Source organism: Lynx canadensis, chromosome B1 (genome assembly GCF_007474595.2).
Source record: "Lynx canadensis isolate LIC74 chromosome B1, mLynCan4.pri.v2, whole genome shotgun sequence".
NCBI classification, from domain to species: Eukaryota; Metazoa; Chordata; class Mammalia; order Carnivora; family Felidae; genus Lynx; species Lynx canadensis.
The window spans coordinates 20,227,154-20,248,516 of record NC_044306.2 but is presented as its reverse complement, the minus strand read 5'-3'; the positions used below and the strand labels follow the sequence as shown (position 1 = coordinate 20,248,516).

General features: G+C 38.2%; 2 protein-coding genes and 1 long non-coding RNA gene across 22 annotated transcripts in view; 1 reads left to right on the top strand and 2 right to left on the bottom strand.

Annotated features, from left to right (window-relative positions):
• Positions 1–17,444, top strand: part of PCM1 (pericentriolar material 1) — an 82,114-nt gene extending 64,670 nt beyond the window's left edge. For 13 of the 19 annotated variants that reach the window (XM_030312182.1, XM_030312179.1, XM_030312192.1 and 10 more), the window contains 12 exons: positions 215–373; positions 630–763; positions 2,907–3,041; positions 4,058–4,255; positions 5,852–5,914; positions 6,143–6,278; positions 6,575–6,735; positions 9,478–9,553; positions 10,110–10,366; positions 11,997–12,089; positions 12,195–12,312; positions 16,581–17,444. In XM_030312182.1, the coding sequence (XP_030168042.1) occupies positions 215–373; positions 630–763; positions 2,907–3,041; positions 4,058–4,255; positions 5,852–5,914; positions 6,143–6,278; positions 6,575–6,735; positions 9,478–9,553; positions 10,110–10,366; positions 11,997–12,089; positions 12,195–12,312; positions 16,581–16,678 (1,628 nt within the window). In that variant the 3' untranslated portion in view covers positions 16,679–17,444. Of the gene's footprint in view, positions 1–214; positions 374–629; positions 764–2,906; positions 3,042–4,057; positions 4,256–5,851; positions 5,915–6,142; positions 6,279–6,574; positions 6,736–9,477; positions 9,554–10,109; positions 10,367–11,996; positions 12,090–12,194; positions 12,313–13,565; positions 15,502–16,580 lie in introns of those variants that run through there. The other 6 variants (XM_030312185.1, XM_030312197.1, XM_030312195.1 and 3 more) reach the window with 2 other exon arrangements.
• LOC115511811 lies at positions 8,469–19,194 on the bottom strand. Its single transcript, XR_003968190.1, has 2 exons — positions 19,075–19,194; positions 8,469–9,216 (listed from the first exon to the last, which is right to left on the bottom strand). It is a non-coding gene; the product is annotated as an uncharacterized LOC115511811 (long non-coding RNA).
• Positions 19,195–20,254: 1,060 nt separating this feature from the next.
• Positions 20,255–21,363, bottom strand: part of ASAH1 (N-acylsphingosine amidohydrolase 1) — a 51,093-nt gene continuing 49,984 nt past the window's right edge. For both annotated transcript variants that reach the window (XM_030312199.2, XM_030312200.1), the window contains one exon: positions 20,255–21,290. In XM_030312199.2, the coding sequence (XP_030168059.1) occupies positions 21,201–21,290 (90 nt within the window). In that variant the 3' untranslated portion in view covers positions 20,255–21,200. The remainder of the gene's footprint in view (positions 21,291–21,363) is intronic.

Here is a 21,363-nt window from a genome sequence, read left to right as displayed (position 1 = left end):
TACGTGAAGCAACATGATGTAGTGAAATCAGGATGGACTTCAGAGTCTAAGAGACTAACACACCTTGTTACCCAGCTAGTGCAGTATCTAGAATTTGTTGAAGCTACGTTTCCTTACCTATGGTCAGACATTTGTTTTTTATTAATACTTTGTGAGGAATACATGACAAAGTTTGCTTTTATATTTTCTGGAAATGTTTTTATTCCATATGCAGGTAACACTGTGATTCACTTAGATCAGGCATTAGCCAGAATGAGAGAATATGAGCGCATGAAGACAGAGGCCGAGAGGAGCACAAACACAAGATGCACCTGCAGGATTGTTGAGGATGCGGACGGTGCTGCCGCCGCGGCTACCGTTCCTAACTTGGAAGGTGTGTTCCTGGTTGATTAGAAGTAAAAACCTATAGCTCATATGTACAAAAAAAAATGTATAGCCCCACCTGACGTATAATAGTAGTTTTATTACCAATCTCTTTTCATTAAGGGTGCTAAAACTACGTAGATACTCCTTTGTGTTATTTTCCCATAAAATCATGAGACTTTAATATTTAGGATTCTGAATAAATGCATATGTATAATATCATAGGCTTTATTTTGCTAATAAGTCATTTTCTTTTTAAAAAATAGAAACTCCCATTGAAAATTGTAGTTCACAACAACCTGTAAGCGAAGTTTCTACTGTCCCATGTCCTAGAATTGATACTCAGCAGCTGGACCGGCAAATTAAAGCCATTATGAAAGAAGTCATTCCTTTTTTGAAGGTAAGCAGTAATTTCTTAAAACAAGTACTTTGTGTTTTGTTTTTTAAATCTTAAAAAAAGACTTTATTATAGTAAGTTCAGAAAATACAGGTATACCTAAGAAAGCTAAAAACATCAGTTTCATCAATCCTATAAATTTGTCTCCCATTATTTATATATACTCAACCTCTCCAAAAAGAATATTGATATTCCTATAAATTGTAAGAATGTGTATATATTCTTGTAGATAGATGGGTAGGTATTTATTTAACAGTGTAAAACCATTCCTTTAGGTGAACTGACTTAAACTAAGTGATTATTTGCTTTCATCTGAAACAGATGAGTGTTGCCTTTTTTATTTTACGTTTTTGTTTTATCATGAGTGACACAAAACATACTTTTAAACATGTCTTTCTTGGTTAAATTAGGTATATTGGTAGTAATATTTAATATGTACAGTTATTGTCTAAGGGTTAAAAAGCCTGAATGATTTAGTTTTATGCTTAGGGAATGCAGGCATCTGCAGTCAGGAAGTTTCATTGCTTTTACCATTTTGTTTGTGATTTAAGTGATACCCTTTCATAAATATTCACTTAATTTAGTGTTTCAAAAAGTTTTTGAGGCCAACAAATCTTGACTTTTTTGGTAAGATTATAAGAACTTTGTTAATGTCAGTATTACACCCAGTCACCTAAGCTAGACTTCTTGACTCTCTTAACCCTCTTGTCACCAGCGAGTCCAAAACTGATTTTCCTTCCTTCTCTCCGGTAGCATAACCTTAATTCAGATGCTCGTGTTTTACCTAGACTGCCTGTCATAATAGGCAAGAAATGAATGTTTACTAAGCAGACTCCCCCCCCCCCCCCCAGCCTTTGAGAGATTTCATTTAGGGACCTGGTATACTTTCCCAACTTCATCTCTCCCAATTCTCCATTTGGTACACTTACTCTAAATTGCTCAACATTTCCTATTCCTGCCATTGCTTTTTCATGTATCAGCCCTTTGTACAAGTTGTCACTATTAAAAATATGAAGCACCTTCCCTCTTTTCTGCTTGGCTGAAATGTCTTTTTCAGAGATAATTGTTGTTGTTTCTAATGCGCTTTTACAAATCCTTCTAGAACCTAGTGTGCTGCTTTTATGATATCTGTTTATCAGCCAGTAATAAGTGTCTCCTGTGAGCTGACCATTGTGCTCAGTCATGAAAGAGAAACAGCCCCTACAGCTAAAAAGTATGATCTACTGGACAGTGCATAGCATGTAGTGATTGATCATTCATGTATCTTGACTTTTCTGGTATTTGATTCCTTGAAGACAAGGGACTGTTATCCCTTTTTTTTTTTTTTAAGTCACCTGCTCTCACAGTGAATTTTTCAAAAGTGGCTTTAAATCCTTCAGTTTAAGAAACCTTAGAAATCATCTAGTTTAGCCACCTCACTTTACACACTTCTATAGAAAGAACAAAAAACAAAAAAACAAAGCCAGAACAGAAACTTAGCTGAGTAAAAGTTAGAAGACCTGCCTAAATGAGTTTAGTGGCAGAAGAGGGATTAGAACCTTGAGGTTACTTGGAGTGGATGTGATAGGGACTCACCTCCAAAAGTGAACCATGATTTGGATTATTAGGTGCTTGCACATACTTCTCAAGGAAGATGAAGGAGAAGAAACTTGCCCAAAAGGGCTTGTTACAGAAGTTAGGACATTGGTTCTCAACTGAGGTGATTTTGACCCTAAAAACATTTTGTAGTGTCTACATACATTAGTTCCCAGGACTTAGAAAGGTAAAGGTACTAGCCTCTAGTGGGTAGAAGCCAGAGTGCCACTAGACATCCTCCAGGGCACAGAGTGACCACAGTGCCGACACTGAGAAAGCTGAGTTAGAAAACACGTGGAGCAAGTGGGTAGCAGGTGAGCTGTGAGGTAAGGTGTAAGAAAGGAAGTGATGAAAAATAGCCAGTTTCTTTTATTGGCTATTACCTGCTGTGGTTGGTTAAAATGTATAAATCCCTTAGCATGTATAGTGTGGGAGTCTGGCTGCTCTATGAATATTTCAAAATGTGTACCTGAAAATTGAGAAGCATCTATGCAAAACAAAAGCTCACGTGAATTAGTATTTCTTAACCAGTAGGTAAGTTTATATCCTAACCAGCTTGGATTTTTCTCAGGAGCACATGGATGAAATATGCTCTTCTCAACTTCTAACTTCAGTGAGACGCATGGTTTTGACCCTTACCCAGCAAAATGATGAGAGCAAAGAGTTTGTAAAGTTCTTTCATAAACAGCTTGGAAGTATATTACAGGTAAGAGTTGATACTTACATGACTTACAATCTATACCCTCTAGTTGAGACTTTTTTTTTTTTTTTTTTTTTTGGCCATTTTCTGGCAATATGCAGTTTATTCAAATAAATGTCCATTCCAGCAGCATCCATTGGGTGGGGATGATTGTATTAGGGAAAAAAAATTGTGTTAGGGCGTGTGTCTTCATTTGATCCAATCATCTCTAAGGGAATTCTCTCTCTTCTCCCTCCCTCTGCCCCTTCCCGCTGTATCTATCCCCTCCCCCTCCCCAAATAAATGAATAAACTTAAAAAAGACTATAAAAAATTAATAAACTTAAAATTTTTTTAATGTTTATTTTTGAGAGAGACAGACTTTGAGTGAGGGAGGGGTAGAGAGAGAGACAGACAGAATCCGAAGCAGGCTCCAGGCTCCGTACCGTGAGCACAGAGCCCGATGCAGGGCTCTAACCCACGAACCGCGAGATCATGACCTAAGCCGAAGTCAGATCCTTAACCGACGGAGCCACCCAGGCCCTCCCAAAATAAGCAGACTTTGAAAAAAAGAATGCTGGCTCATATAAAAGGAGGAAACTTGGAAAATACTCTGATATTAACATTAAAAAGGGAAGACTGTGTGTTTTCCTCAATGGGCACCTCAGCTTCTCACCGTGGTAAATATGTACCCCTGGTACCGTGTAGTAACATTTGGTGTAGAGTTCCCTGTTTAACTCTGGTGGCCACCAATTCTAAGTAGGGACTAAGTAGGGATGACCTGATGTCCTTTTCCTTTCCTTCTATATACTCTTCAAGCAGAACTAGCACAATTCCTACTTAGGTTAATATCACTAAAAAATATTACTGTTGTTTCCTAGTAATATTAGCCTTTAGTTTTAACTTTTTTCATACTAAAAAGTAACAGAATTGTTTTTCCCTGGGTATTATAATTTAAACTTGTTAATCCTCTGTGTTGCTCTACCCACAATTGAAGTTTACTGTAATCTTAATCTTAAAGTTCCTTGGTTTATCTTTGAATAGGATTCACTGGCAAAATTTGCTGGCAGAAAACTCAAAGACTGTGGAGAAGATCTTCTTGTAGAAATATCTGAAGTTTTGTTTAATGAATTGGCTTTCTTTAAGCTCATGCAAGATTTGGATAATAATAGTATAACTGTTAAACAGAGATGCAAAAGGAAAATAGAAGCAGCCGGAGTGATACAGTCTTATGCCAAAGAGGTAAATGATACTCACTTTGATTTAGCTTTAGGAGTAGTTATAATTAGCATATAAATATAGTTCTTGATCATTATTATCTGAAATCACACTTGACCTCAGGAAACATATTTTCGAAGTAATAGCAGTTAATCAGATTACACAAATCAGTACATATGGTAGCCACATACTGAATCTCAGTGGAATAGCAGTGGCTAAAAGATCAGGAATACAGACAGAAATTGGTGACAGGAATTGTCATATATATTACTCACATGATTGTCAGTTGCTGAAGAGAGGGGGACTGGGATCCGGGCCTCAACCAGCCAACTGCCTGCTGTAGCAGTTGCCCACCCCAGTAGATGTCCCAGGAATATTGATCACCCCAACCAACACACGTCTTGTTTACAAGTTAGGACTTTGGTTGCACATCTCTGTAGCTTCTTATGCCCTATTAAATTTGCCTTGATCACATATGAAACTGGATGTTTTTTTTTCCCGTAAACTGGAGGCATACCAAGACCTCATACCTCCTCTTGGCTCTCTAAGCACCAGAGGGAAAGCAGGTCAGGACCCAAAACAGAAAGAGGTAACCCTTCTCCCTGCAATGTAAAGTAGATAAAGTCAAGTCATCTATTTCACACTTTTCATAATATTTTCAATCTAGACACAGATAAGTTTCAGATCATTTCAGCCACTGATTGCTAAGAGCTTGAAGAAAATAAAACAGGAAAAAAACCCATAAGAAATGGTTGGAAGGGCTGCTTTAAGATAGGCAGTCTCTTGAGGCTGTTTGGGTGGGTGTATGAACTAAGGCATGAAAGACAAGGAGTTTATAATGAAGATGAAAGGGAAGAAGAGCATTGCAGGTAGAGAGAACTGTGAGTTTAGAGGCTGAGGCAGGACTGAGCAGTTTGGAGAACAGGAAAAAGGTTAGGGTGGCAGGAACCCATTAAATGAAGTGAGAGTGTAGATGAAGTCACCTAGGTAGGTAAGGCCAAACTGGTAAGGACCTTCTCTTTTATTTTATTCTAAGCATGATGGAAACCCATGGGAACTTTTCACATAGAGGAGTGACATAATCTCTTGTGCAATTCAAAAGGTTTGTCTAGATACCACATTGTATAGGAATTGTAAGAGAGAAGAGATAGAAGCAGGGAGACTGTTGTCACTATAGTAGTCCAGGTAGGAAATGATGTGACTTAGCTCTGAGTGTGCACCAACAGATCCGTTTTGACGATTGAGTCAGTGAGGAGTTTTAATGGTGTAGGTATGGATAATAAAAGTACAGCACAGGCTGGTTTCTGTTGTCTGACTTGTTGAAGGCCCATTTACGGAGACTGGAAAGACTGGGAGGCTTCAGTTTGGGGAGTGAGTCAAGGTTTTTGTTTTAGAATTAGTGAATTTGAGATGCTGTTATATATCCAGGGAGTTGTCAGGTGGGCAGTGTTGGTTTTGTTTGCTAATTTAAAAGATTTCAGTGAAAGAGTTGAATTTACATTTCTAAGATAGCGTTCAGTGCTTTGGATTATTTATCAAAAACTGCAGATTTGTGAAAGTTACTAAATACAAGTGTAATGCGGAAAGGTTGCCCCTCATTTCTGTTTAACTTGCTTATAGGCCAAAAGGATTCTTGAAGGAGATCATGGCTCACCTGCTGGAGAAATTGATGATGAAGACAAAGTATGTGCTAATTAATTTGTGCCTAAAGACAGTGCTTTTGAAAGAGAAAATTAAATAACTTTCAACAGCTTTTTAACATTTGAGATTCTGACAAAACTTCAGTTTCTTTTAAAAACAATTACTTTTGGTATTTTTTATTAGATAATGACTAATTTTTTTTTTGGCAGACTTACTGTATACGTTTTTAAAATGTATTTTAAGGAATTAATTATGTTTATTTGTGACTAGGACAAGGATGAGACCGAAACAGTTAAGCAGACTCAAACATCTGAGATGTATGATGGTGACGGTCCCAAAAACGTGAGATCTGATGTTTCTGAACAAGAGGAAGATGAAGAAAGTGAAGAATGTCCGGTGTCTATTAGTAAGTGGAAAGGCTCGTACTAGGTGTATATGCGAGTTCTTTATAGGTCACTTATTCACACAGTTGGGGGGGAGTGTAATGATTACAGAGGTAGGTGTCAGCCACTCTGGATTTTTTGGTGTGGCCCTGCCTAATTATTTCCCCTTTCTGTGCCACAGTATTCTAGTGCTTACGGTTTCGAAGGTTTCAGATACTAGTTGTAAAGGACTTGTGCGGTGCAGGAATGCAATATGTGGTAGCTGACACTACGATTTAGTGATGAAAATTTACTAGAAACTGTGTGTTAATCAACTTAGACTTATCCAAAGCTGAAACTCAGGCTTTGACGAATTACGGAAGTGGAGAAGATGAGAATGAAGATGAAGAGATAGAAGAATTTGAGGAGGGACCTGTAGATGTTCAGACTTCACTTCAGGCCAACACTGAAACTGCGGAAGAAACTGAACACGACGATCAGGTATTCTGGTTGGGACTAACACACCTTCCCCGAGTCATCTTCAAGTACTGAAGGCAGCTCCTTTTTAAAGGTGTCAAAATTTACAGCTTCCCTATTCTCACTCTCATGAGTAAACAGACCTCTTTACTATCCTTATTGAAATCCAAATGAAACACTAGTTTAATTTTGTATTTAGCAATGTTTACTTTTAAAGCACTTTAGTCTTTTTTTTTTTTTTTTTTTGTAAAAGGTCATAAAAACTGAGATTACTGCAGAAGAGCTGGATTTTTCATTTATCTTTATGTATTTCCTAGTCATACATGGAAATCGTATGTGACAAAATAAAATCATTCCATTTCTTGCCTCCACCTCATCCTGTTCCACAGGCAGTATTTTGTATGATTTCTTTGGCTCTTTAACTCTATTTCTGAATAATGTGTTTGTATTTATTTATTTATGTATTAGACATTCTCTGTTGACTTCCTGTTATAGCAGGTGAAGCCTTTTAGGTCACTTAATGATTCCTCACGTAATTATATTAATACCGTCCTCCTTGTTTAATTGTGTCTTTAGCTTACATCTGCATTTAACCGTAGATGTAACCAAACTGTATAAATATTACTGCTGAACTAAGCAAGTACTGTTTATTGCTTAGTCGTGTACATTTTTTTCACCTGAAATTAATACCTGTCTCAATTTTTTTTTTTTGACCTAATTTCCTTTGACCACATACCCGAGTCTTTGCTCTGCCCACCAATAGCTGTATATACTTCTCAGTACAATTTTCTACATGAACCAGTCTGTCAGTTTTGTTCTTCCTGCTCCGTCTTGGGTTGGGTCTTCATTAGACATGCTCACTAGCTAGCAGCCTGGGGATTCCCTTTGTCATTCTTTATTCCATCTGTTTTGAGAATTCAGTCTTGTCATTTCACCTCATTTTGGTGGAGCACATTTCACGTATCTCTCAGAGAAAGTGCATAAAAGATAAATATTTTGAGGCTGTATTTATATGTCTAAGAAAATCTTAAATTCCTCCATGTTAAAAATCATTTCCCTCAGATCTTTGAGAGACAACTGCTCTGTCTTTCAACGTCTTCCAGTTTTCATTGCTGCTGTTGAGAAGGCGAGTGCCTTTTTTAGTTGTGATTCTTTGTATCTTTTCCTTCCTACACTGGAGCTTCCCCTGGACTTGTGTTGAAGTTTTACAGTGATGCACATTGTTGTGGGTCTTTTTTTAGTCACTAAACTGGGTACTCAGGGGGTCTGTGAGCAATCATTATCATGTCCTTCATTTTGGTAAATTTTCTTTTTCTGTATTTCTTCCCCACCATTTTCTCTCTTCATTCCTCCTAGAATTAATATTGTCAGACATTATTGGCCCTCATGGTTTAATTTTTTTTTTAATGTTTTATTTATTTTTGAAAGAGAGAGACAGAGTGACAAATTGTGAGCAGGGAAGGGGCAGAGAGAGAGGGAGACACAGAATCTGAAGCAGGCTCTAGGCTCTGAGCTGTCAGTACAGAGCCCGATGCGGGGCTCAAACTCAGGAACTGTAAGATCATGACCTGAGCTGAAGTCAGATGCTCAACTGACTGAGCCACCCAGGTGCCCCTGGTTTAATTTTCCAATTTCTAATCTCCTCTCTTCTTTATATTGTCCCTTTACTCTGTTTTACTTTCTGGGAGGTTTTTTGACCTTAATACTTATGTGAATGTCATATTTTTAATGTCTAAATACTTTTATTTTCTGATTACTTTTTTATAGCATGCTGCTACTTTAAGGAAGCACTGTCTTCTCTTACTCACCTGCAGGCTTTCTTCAAATGCCTGTGGTACCTTTAGTGTTTATATTAAAAACCGACTCAGCATAAAGCAGATTGGGGTTGTTCTGGGCTTCATGGGAGGGCATTTGGGTAGATGGTTAGCTTTTTGGTAGAAAATCCCAAATGTTAGTACCTGTTGGTATTTTCTTTGGGGTGTTTTAGTTTCTCCCCAGAAGGGTCATCCGTTCTCCTCCTGCCGGGGAGGAGGTAGATACACCCCTTGATGGCTGCTCTTCTGGAGCTTGATGTGGAAATGACGCCCAGTGTCCCATCACTGCACAGACTTCTGCTGAATCCTTCTGTTTTCAGTGTGACATTTTATCCTGTCCTCATTTGTGCTTTCTGCACCCCACCCTGGCAGCCCCGGGTCTGAGGCTCACTAATTCCCTTTACCCAAAATATAATCTCCCATTTTCTATTTGAGTTTGGGGAGGGAACCTGGTGTTTGCGTCTTCTTTAAAGGGTTTCAAAGAACCACCAGCACCCCCCTTTTCACCCACAATGTATTCCTTTCTTCCTAGAATCTGGTACTTCCAAGCATGAGGTGAATGTTACTGTTCTCTCTTCTTGCTGAAGGCACTTTGCTTCATCTTTCTCCCTCCTGCTCACTTCCTCTTCCATTCACTGAACATCTACATACAAACGGATGTCTTTTAGTGTCATTCATGATCCAGTCTGATCTGAAAAATAAATAAATAGTGGAATCCATAACACTCTAGTTCTCTATTATTTTGAGGTTAAGAAGAAAAGGAAGCCTTTTTACTTAGCCATCTTAACAGTGGCAACTATGCCTCCTTCTTGAAACGCTTTCAGAAGATATTTTTAAATACCCTTGTATGAAGGTCTCAAGTTGGACAAAAACCTTACAGTAGTAACCCATCTCCAATATAGTGGCCATATATTTCAGGCCCTGCTATTAAGACATCACTTTTTCCTTCTAGGTACTACAACATGACTTTGAAAAATCAGGAGAAAGCAAAAATGTCCCATCAGAACAAGAACCCACTACTAGTAAAGGCAAGAAATCTAAAGTGTTAAATTTTAAGATTATCTAAAGTGCCCTTTATATGCTTAAAACTAAAACAAAAAACAAAAAACAAAAAAACCCAACTAAATTCTTACCTAATGTAACTTGGAAGGTGTTTTGAACCTGATGTATGTCTTTTTTCCTTCCCCTAAGTCCTTTGTAGAAAACATGAGGGCTTTGTTTCGGCAAACACTTGTTAAACAAGAGTTGACAAATAAATAAACACACAGAAAAAAGTCTTTAAAGAAGACATCTTTAGCTACAAATGTGGGGGATTTTTTAGAATGCCCATTCCTGGATATTATTCATGAATATCCTACTTCATTAGAAATTGGGTGGATTTCAGAAATCTAATTTTTAAAACATCCCCAGATGAATCTGATGAACTAATTTTAGGAACCATTGATAAGGAAAATTTGTAGCTGCCTCTTCTTTTGGGTTTTAAATATCTTGATTACTCATTCATATATACTGCCTATTTGGTATAATAGTAAAATATAATAGCTGTTTCATTACATTAATGTTAAGACTTTCTTTTGATGCCAGATGACCAAGATAGCATTCCTGTGAAACCCTGTTACCTCAACATCTTGGAAAATGAGCAACCTTTAAATAGCGCCATCCAAAAGGACCCTCTTACTACCATTGATTCATCTAAACAGCCTAACCCTTTGCCTTTACCTTTAACTGAAATTGAAACCTTGGTGCCTGCAGTCAAAGAAGTTAAATCTGCCCAGGAAACTCCTGAAAGCTCTTTGGCCGGAAGTCCTGACACTGAATCTCCAGTGTTAGTCAATGACTATGTACGTATCATTTACATTTCATTTCTGTGTGTGTTTCTCCATTTCCAAGTTAACATTTACAGTCTGTACACAGAACTTTCCTTTGTGTTTAGGCTTAGTAACAGCCAAGATGGTTTTCGTATTCAAACTGATTTTAAACTTGAACAGAAGGGTGATAGTAAATTAAGATGATTGTCTCAAAACCTAAAAGCTCTTCTTTTTTATAATTTTGAGCTTTAGGTGGCAGTCTTCAGAGTTCATTCCAAGTTTAGATTTGGACAGATGATACACGGGTCACCGTTAATCTCTCACAGTATCCATGTCTAACATCTTAATTATTTTAGAGCATTTCATAAATCCTTGATAAACCTGAAAGTTCACAGTTTGACAGCAGTAGACTCCTTATCTCTATACAGTAAATGACAGAAAAATATGGTAGCAAATCTATACTTAGGGTGTAAGTTGAGTTTTTACCTTGGACATTTTTGTTTCAATTTAATTTTTATAGTAAGTAGGTTTTTTTTTGGATCTCAGATTGTGTTTTATAAACTTGTCAGCAAAAATTAAGGGATTTATAACAATGTACTTTTAGGCCTAAGGAACGTATTTCAATTTTTTTTCTTTTAACATCAACTTTCTTCTTACAGATGTATTTACAATTATGATTTCATAATTTCTCAGATTATAATATTCCCGAAACATTAGTAGAGTTTCTTAACTGTCTTGATTGCTTTACCACCATAAAATTTACACCATAAAATTATTTTAAACTCTGAAAGTTACCTGTTAGACTTATTCTTACTCTAATTTGATGAGTGCATAGAGTTGCTGTAGGAGGCAGTCAATTGAAATTAAGTTAATGTTTGATTATAGAGGGGACTTGAATTTGAAATTTAGGCCAGGGCCACTACTGAAGGTTCTTGTGCAAGAAAGTCAAATGCCCAAAGTCATGCTTTTTGAAGATGAATCTGATGACTGTATAAGATTTGTTGTCAAGGAGGTGATGTTAGGAAGCTCCCTTACCATGCATAGAGACACCAAGTTCGAGATGAATGAGGGAGAGATGGGTGAGAAATGTTGAAAGAAGAAGAAAAATTTAAGGTTTCCACTTGGGTAATTGGTACAGTGATATCGTTAAAAATCAGAAAGGGAAACTAGGGGAATAAAAGATTTCAAGTTTCAAAGAAACACTGAAGAGATCACAGAAGGGAGTTATTAGATTCATACCTCATGTTTCTCAGCTTCCACAGAGCTGCTATTGAAAGCCTATAAATGTTTATTGATAGTCTGCTAGATACAGTTCTGATGTGTTCCATAATCGTATCAAGAAACCAGAGTTTTTCTTCTGATTATTTTAGCCTTCAGTGTAACTGCTATTTTTTCTTTGAACCTATATAAACTGGCTTTGTTTTATCAAATGGAGACAGATGTGCTCGGTAGTATGTCCACAGCTGCAAGTGCATGGCCCTTCCTGTGCACGCCAGCTTTGTTTTATTCATGGAGTTGAACGCAGGACAAAAACAAATAGGATGGAATTACTGATGTGTACTTATGTCTAAAAATCCACTTTATCTCTTGGCATGAATGACTTTAAAGGCTTAGATCCAGAGATAGAGTGGATTGCCTTCATTAAATATAATTTATCTTACAGGAAGCAGAGTCTGGTAACATAAGTCAAAAATCTGATGAAGAAGACTTCGTGAAAGTTGAAGATTTACCACTTAAACTGACAATATATTCAGAGGTATTTTGCTTTCGTTAATTAAACTTGTCTTCATATAACAAATACTACTACTGAGATGAAAACTGATTTTGAGGTGTTTTTTTGTTTTTTGTTTTCATTCCAAAGGCAGACCTAAGGAAGAAAATGGTAGAGGAAGAACAGAAAAACCATTTATCTGGTGAAATATTATGTGAAATGCAGACTGAAGAATTAGCTGGGAATTCTCAGACACTAAAAGAACCTGGTAAGAGTTGCCAATTTCAACCAAATCATATTGAAAAATTAGTGACTCTTGATACCATCATTTTGTTTTTCACTCCATTCATAGTACTTGGAAGATTTAAGCCAAATATTGGAAGGAAGCATAATTCTGTAAAAAGTCTAGTCCACTGCCGAATTTAGAAATTAGGTATAAAATGGTATTATCAGATAACTTTCTATTTTTAAAATCTTGAATTTTAGCAAGGTAATAGATGCATGTTGTTTAAGAAGGAAAGGTACAAAAGACTTAAGGATAATTGGAGGAGCCCATTTGTTTCAATTACTGGTTTTTAGTTCTTTTGGATGAGACACTGTTTATCTTTAAATAATATCGTTTTAATTTTTCTTAATTTAAAAAATTCAGACATCTCTTATCTTCCCTATCAAAAGTGAGTATTTGGACCTACCTCTCCTTTCACGATTATTATTTTTGGTTTTTCTGTTTGAGGATACCTTTGTGATTTTAAGTATATATGGTTGGTTGCTCGTTCTATCAACTTTGGTCATTACTCAGCCACTGACTGCCTCCTTTTCCTCCTGCTTTCTCTATTCAGTTTTACTCTTCTTCTTACATTAAGGTTATGAAAGCAAACACACATTTTATTTTTATAACTATAGTAGTTGAAACTTCTATACTTTTTCTGAAGACCATTCTGTGTAAGTATGTCTCGTTGCAGAGCCAGGCAGTAGTAATCCCAGATTTCTTTCTGTATCGATCTAATGGCACAGCCCCTGGGCCACTCAGATGAGAACGTGTCTTGCATCAAAATCAAAGGATTTTCTTGTTGTTCTCTGTCCATTCATCAGCCAGTTAATTAAGATTTTTTATTTTTGTTTTCCCTAGAAATACTAAATGTCAAACCTTTAACTGATTTCCCAGTGGTTTAGCCCAGTTCTGCTAGTTGGAGTCTCAAAGCTGCCCCTGCTCAGGGGGTCTGGGCTGAGCCCTTCTCACCCCACACTGCACCACCGCCTGCTTTTAGTGTCCTGGGGGCTTGTTGTCCCCTGTCCTGCTTTCCCTCACAGCCTCTTTTCTTGGTCAGGATTTCATCAGTTTTACCGTTTTTTTCCTAGTGGAGTTTTTTTAAGAGAAATGAAGTATCTGCTCAGTCTGCTGTCCTCAAACTCTCACCTGTTTTTAAACTACACTAGTGTTTTTGTAATAACTTTAAGAGAACAGTAAATTCTAGTATGTCTTAATTCAGTAATTTATAATGCATTCATTCTGTTTTTCAGAAACAGTGGGAGCCCAAAGTGTATGAGAGGTCTTCAGAGGCTCATCTAACTTGCTTTACATAGTCAATGCATACATGAACATGGCACTAAATAAACGTCTGTTTTGATCTGTATAAAAATGTAAATTAGTTTGACACTGCATTCTTGATAGGTGTGCTGATTTCTGCCCGTGGCAGTTTAAAACATCAGAAACTGTATTCTGGACAGATTCAAGCCTTCATACACTGTAGGGTTGTTTTTCTTTTCTTTCTTTTTTTCTTTTTGGTCTTTTTTTTTTTTTTTTCCTCTCCCATTGTGATGTTTAGTATTGATAAATTTAAGATGTAGTTTTAAATAAAGTTGGACTTATCTGTAAAGTAATCTCTTTTGGAAATGATGTTGAATTCTAAACAGGAAGTCACTGTTCTGTATGGTTAGGATAGTTAGAGAAGAGCAACAGTCAAGAGTTAGACAAATAGACTAGTTAATATAAAGAGCAGCCATTAGGCCAGGCTTCCAGATAGTATGAGTGTTGCTGCTGTTGGGTCTGATATTCTTTTAAATGCCTGCATTGTCTTATTCCTGTGCGAGAATAGGGCAAGTTATAAAGGTATCCAGGATATTGGTGACGTTGTTACAAAATACATATTCATATTCTGTTCAAATTGGATTAAGTTCAGAACACATGTCCTTAGTACTTCGAACTTACATACTTATCAGATAAATATTTTCCAGAATTCAATTCCTATCTATGTTGCCACAGCCTAAAAAAAAGGTTTTATGTAATTGAGTATTTCTGCACAAACAGGTAACATTATGATTAATTTTAAATGAAAAACCAAACCCCTTCAAGTAGGGATTACAGAACTAAATTTTATGCAGCAGAATGTTAACTCTCGGTATGCCTTTAGACAAACTTGGCTTTTGAGATACATCTATGAGATTTCTTCATCACTAAGTAAATCAGTTTTTAAAGGTGAATTACCTTTAGATTGCAAACTTGACCTATACCTGAGGGAGGCTTCACCGAGCCTGTTAACAAGCCAACCTTACAGGTTTCTTGAATTAAATATGAAGACTTAATTTCAATTAGTCTTTAAAACTTAATTTACTGAAACATGCCATAAGAAAGTCATTTCATTGGTATTCCTTTAAAATTCTTAGTTGCCTGATACTTGATTGTAAAATTACAGTGCTCATCGGGGAGTCTGTTAAGTGAGGATTTCTGAGGACATTTACTGTATTACTAATTAATTTAAATTATGTGAGGTGTAGATCTCCAACATTAATAAAACCTATTCCAGAGAGAGAGGGGAGGAAAAAAAAAAAACCTATTCAGAGAACTATCATTCCAGAATCAGGAATTCTTACCCAGTTGGCCTGACTTCTGGGAAACTAAAACGATGGATTATATGGATACTCAAGTTCTATATTTATATGTCTTGTAGACTCCGAACGGAAAGGGGAGAATTTCATATTGGCACACAAGCCAAGCCTTCGTGTTACAGCTCTGTCTCTCTCTACATGCCTATGAAAGATAGGTACGGTGGAAGAACTGTACTTCTTAGTTATTACTCTAGAAGCTGTGGACCTTATCTAACTTATTTGACTTGTGCTATAGCTGCTGTAACCTAGTCTGTTGTTTTCTATTTGAGAAGATAATTCAGTTTTAAAATACTTGGGGCTTAAGATCAGATAACTTGTTTTACATTTTCCTTAGTAACTACTGCTCAGAGGTTAGGCATTCAGGATTCCTGTTTGTTAATTTTTAAGTTGAAAATCTGGTTACAGATAAAAGAGGGAGAAAGGTCAAAATGAGTGAGACAGAATCCTGTGCAGGTTGAGATAATGCTTAAACTAGTGAGCCCACTGGACTGTGCAGGTACTCTTTGTATTTTGTAACATTCACTTTGGGTAAATGCTTTTTCACTGTTAATAAATGTATATCCTCCATACAGCCCTGAATTGCATTTTCATTTAAACTGACATAGTCACTTATGCTTTAGAATTTATTTCAGAGTTATGGCTTATTTGGCAATTTTAAATGTCAAAACAAAACGGAAAAGACATGAAAAAGAGTGACGTATCACCTAGCCAGAGACTTACAGTTGAGACCATTTTTCTTACACTGTAGCTATACTCTGTTTCTTAATTATATCTATTCTATAGAATATAGAGAACATTTTCATATTCAGAGTTATCCCATATTCAAATTGGGCCAACAATTTTACAAAAAGTTCTTGATTTGGATATTTTGAAAACAAATCACGTTATCAAGCCTGAATTAGAGTTCTCTTTTAACATAGCTAGTGTATAGACAGTCCCCAACTTAATGATGGTTCAAGTTACGATTTTTTAGTTTTACAATGGGGCAAAAGTAATACAGGCCTACATTGGTGGCGCCTTAGGTGGCTCAGTCATTTAAGTGTCTGACTCTTGGTTTCGGCTCAGGTCATGTTCTCACGGTTCATAAGTTTTAGCCCCACATTGGGCTCTGCGGGATTCATTCTCTCTCTCTCTCTCTCTCTCTCTCTCTCTCTCAATAAAGAAACTTAAAAAAATGATACAGGCATCCACTGGAGATATTACAGGTTTGGTTCCAGACCAGTACAATAAAGCAAGTATTGCAATAAAGGGAGTCAGATGTTTTTGGTTTTTCCAGGGCATGTAAAAGTTTATGTTTATACTGTACCCTGTTTCCTGTGCAATGGCATTGTATCTGAAAGTTCATACCTTAATTAGAAAGTATCTTAGTGCAAAAAAATGCTAACCGTCATCCAAGCTTTCAGCAAGTTGTAATCATTTTGCTGATAAAGGGTGTTGCCTCAATGTTGATGCTGCTGAAGGCTGGGGTGGCTGTGGCAATTTCTTAAAGTTTGCCATTGTCTTGACTTCCCTTCACAGATTTCTCTCTAGCACGCTATGCCGTTTGATAGCATTTTCCCAATAGTAGAACTTCTTCCAAAATTAGAGTCAATCCTCTCAAGCCCTCCTGCTGTTTTACTAAGTTTTATTCTTTTCTTGTCATTTCAACAGTCTTCACAGCATCTTCCCCAGGAGTAGATTGTCTCTCCAGGAACCACTGTCTGTGCTCATCCATAAGAAGCAACCCCTCATCCATTCAAGTGTTATGAGAATGCAGCAGTTCAGTCACATCATCAAGCTAATTCTAATTCTCTTATTTCTACCACATCTGCAGTTACTTCCTCCACTGAAGTCTGGAACCTTCATAGTCGTCCTTGAGTGTTGGCATCCACTTCTTTTACACTCCTGTTAACATTGATATTTTGACCTCTCCCCACGAATCACAAATGTTCTTCGTGGCATCTAGAATGGTGAATCCTTTCCAGGTTTAGTTTACGTTGCCCAGATCCACTTCAGGAATCACTCTGTGGCAGCTACAGCCGTACAAAAGGTATTTCTTCAAAAGTAAGATTCTAAAGTCAAAAATACACCTTGATCCATGGGGTGCAGAAAGGATGTTGTGTTAGCACACATGAAAACAACATAAATCATGTTGTACGTCGCCATCAGAGTTCTTTGGTACAATGTTAATGAGCAGTAATATTTTGAAAGAAATTTTTTTTTCTGAGCTGTTAGGTGTCCATCATGGGCTTAAAATAGTAAACCATGTTGCCAACAGATGTGCTTTGTTTACAGAATGGCCTGTGGGCATTGGCTTCAGCTTAAAATCACCAGCTTCGATAGCCCCTAACAGAGTCAGCCTGTTCTTTGAAACTCTGAAGCTAGGCATTGACTTCTCTCTAGCTATGAATGTCTTGGATGGCATCTTCTTCCAAAAGAAGGCTACTTCACCCGCACTGAAAATTTGTCGTTTAGGGGCACCTGCGTGGCTCAGTCGGTTGAGTGTGCAACTTGATTTCTGCTCAGGTCACGATCCCAGGGTTGTGGGATCAAGCCCCACATCAGGCTCCTTAAGATTTCCTCTCTCCCTCTTGCCCACTCGCACATTCTCTCTCAATTAAAAATATGTATATATTGTTTAGACACCTGCATCAGTTATCTGGATAACTTGCTACATCTTCTGCATCAGCACTTGCCGCTTCATCCTGCACTTTTATATTATGGAGAAGGCTTCTTTCCTTAAATCTCATGAACCAATCTCTGCCAGGTTTCTACTTTCCTGTTGAAACTTCCTCACCTCTCTGAGCCTTCACAGGATTGAAAAGAGTTAGGGCCTTGCTCTAGATTAAGCTTTGGCTTAAGGGAATGCTGTGGTTGGTTTGATGATCTATCCAGACCACTCAAACTTTCTCCCTATCACCAATAAGGCTGTCTCACTTTATCATTCGTGTGTTCACCAGAATGCCACTTTCAGTTTCCTTCAAGAACTTACTTGCATTTGCTGGGGCGCCTGGGTGGCGCAGTCGGTTAAGCGTCCGACTTCAGCCAGGTCACGATCTCGCGGTCCGGGAGTTTGAGCCCCGCGTCAGGCTCTGGGCTGACGGCTCGGAGCCTGGAGCCTGTTTCCGATTCTGTGTCTCCCTCTCTCTCTCTGCCCCTCCCCCGTTCATGCTCTCTCTCTGTCCCAAAAATAAATAAACGTTGAAAAAAAAAAAAAATTAAAAAAAAAAAAAAAAAAAAAAAAACTTACTTGCATTTGCAACCTGGCCTGCCCGTTTGGTGTAAGAGGGCCAGCTTTCAGTCTTTCTTGGCTTTCTATGTGCCTTCCTCAGCGAGCTGCGTCATTGTGAGCTTCTGATTTAAAGTGACAGACACAGCAACCTACTTAATGGGAGATTTGTCAATGATGTAACCAATAAGGAGTTAATATCCAAAATATATGTAGAATTCCTAAAACCCAATAGCAAAAAAAAAGATTAAAAATGTGTAGACGATCCGAAAAGACATTTTTCCAAAACAGACATAAAGATGTTCACCATCACTAATGACAGAAATGCAAATAAAAACCACGAGATAGCACTTCCCACTAGTCAAAGTGACTAGTATCAGAAAGGCAAGATGTAACGTGTTGGCAACCATGTGTAGCAAAGGGAACCCTCGCGCACTGCTGAGAATGCAAACTAGTGTACCCGCTGTGGAAAACACTGGAAAAATTAAAACATGACCCAATAATTCTGCTACTGGCTATTTACCCAAAGAACAAGAAAAAGAAAACACTAACTCAAAAAGATACATGCACCCCTATGTTTACTGCATTATCATTTACAGTAAGCTAACATATGGAAACAACAAAGTATCCATTGATAGATGAAGATGTGGTGTATGCATGTATATAAAACGGGAGTATTTCCCAGCTGTAAAAAAGAATGAGATCTTAACATTTGCAACAACAGGGATGAACCTAGAGGGTATTCTGCTAAGTGGAATAAGAGAAAGATAAATACCATGTGACTTCATTCATAACGTGGAATCTAAAAAACCCCCCACCCCCCAGATTTGTACATATAGAGAACCTGTGGTTGCTAGAGAAGGTGGGGGTGGTGGGGAACTAAGGGGATTATAAGAGGTACAGACTTTCCAAGGAAAAAAGAGATGTATGGTTTACCTTGCATTGGAACCCTTAGAAGCCACTGTAAAGTTATTAAATGGGCTGGGGCGCCTGGGTGGCTCAGTCCGTTAAGTGTCTTGACTTCAGCTCAGGTCATGATCTTATGGTTCGTGGGTTCGAGCCCTGAGTCGGGCTCTCTGCCGCTGAACACTTGGTCAGAGCCTGGAGCCTGCTTTGGATTGTGTGTCTCCTCTCTGCCCCTTCCCCGCTCAAGCTCTGTCTCAATCTGTCTCACAAAAATAAATCAATGTAATAAACAAGTTATTAAGTGGCCTCATTTCAAGACTGTTGTGTCCTGGGGTATAGGGAGGCCCAGGGAGAGAGATGGGCAAATGGCCAGTGGGTGGATCACCGTATCAAATACAGTAACAATGAAAAAGTCTGAAATGCTGTACAAATTATTAAAATGTGACACAGCACAAAGGGACCAAAAGCTGTTGGAAAAGGGCACCGATAGACCTGCGTCAATGACGCGGGGTTGCCACAGACCTCTTTGTGAAAACACTATCTGTGAAGGACGGTAAAGCGACGTATAGGAAAACCAGGTATGCGTGCCATCCCATTCACGTGTCCTCTCCAAGTTAAGCCAGCAGTGGGAACCGCTGTCGGCATGTTGGTAAACACCCTCCCGGTCATCCTTCTACACTGTAGACACAAGGACATACACAAATAGGCTTCTACTCTGTATCCTAATTTATAACTGCTTTGTTGCCACTAAACAATGCTACCTAAAACTTCCATGCTAGCTGTTTCCTCCATATTCTCTGATGAGTCCTGAGGAATTGGGTCTGAAACAGCATCTCACCTATTTATTATAAATATCAAAAGGAAGGCTATTATTTCAGGAAAAAATCCAAGTTTGCCTCATTTCATTTTTATCAGGGGCAGAATTGGAAGTTTAACACAAATCCTCCTGTAATTCCTCTAGCCTCACTAAGCTAACATGAGCATCACTACAGGTTTGTGGAAGCACCTCCTCCTCCCAGGAGAAAAGTAGCCTTTGGACACCTACACACTGTTGACAGCACTGGGTTGAGACGAAAGGATTAGTCACGTCAGCTAGTGACCAGTGAGTCTTAAGTTGAAGAACCCACCTATACAAGCCTTGTAACTGAATTCAGGTATGGTCAGCTTGGATCTCCAGCACGTAGGTCCACACTGCGTCAGCACACGTGTCTGCCAACACGATTTCCAACGACTGTTTATTGAGCGTCATGAATACAAGTGACATCATACAAAATGAAGTGTATACAGTCTCACCCAACTGGCATGCACTTCACAGTTAATTGTGTGAAAGTTTGAAAGGTTAACACATTCCGTCAGTGCTTTTCATAAACAGATTTCTGAAAGACATTTTTAGTAAGGTTTTTAAGAAATACACGATCAAACTAAAAATGTATTAAGTGAACAACATTTGTGAGAGTTTATGGATTCACCTCGATTTCCACAAGGCTTTGACCTGTTTACTACTAACTCACAGAACCTAGGACTCAGTTTTTGAAGTTAACAAATGCCTGGAGTGACTGGGAGGTAGACTAATCATGAAAAAGGGAACATTTCAGTTCTGTGTACAAAAGGCTGCCTTCACATACGGATTACTTCATGAACCCAAAAAAAGTACTTCTATTCAGGGTCAAAGGCTCCAGTACTACTGCCTGTTAAGAGAACTACACAGGTGGGTGGATGTCTCCTCTACATTGCTGTCAAAAACAGCAAAGACCATGTTATGTTAATTTGAAAAGAATCGGAAGGAAAAGACTGCTGTACGGAAAACCATACCAATATGTGGATTAAAGTGAAAGACGGAATGGTGTACAGATGTGCCCGAGTCAATGCCCACCGGGACTCTTGCTTTATTCTGTGGAGGTGGGCCCCACGAGGTCCCTGTCCCCAAACGTCCAAGTGGAGTGAAACCGCAAATTCTAGGTGATTGGTTTCTGTAACGAAGTTAATCGTAAATGAGAGTAATCAACTGTTAGGGCAAAAATGGTCTGTGGATTCATGCCCCAAAGAGAAACTGCCCCGAGTCTCAGTCTTGCAAGGAGGTCAGACAGCCGTACTACTCGGACACGGGTGAGTTTCCACCTTCATGCCTCACAGCATTCTAGACGCCGGGTGTGTGCTCACCAACCTATGCAAGGGTCTGGGCAATCCCGCAGGTAAGTTTCGTATTGACCTTTGGTAACATCCATCAGGGTGGTGAATACAGTCAGCTGAAAGAAAAGGGACTTTTATTTGAAAAATGTTTCCAATTCAACGACGTCCTGACTTACATTAGCATTTCTA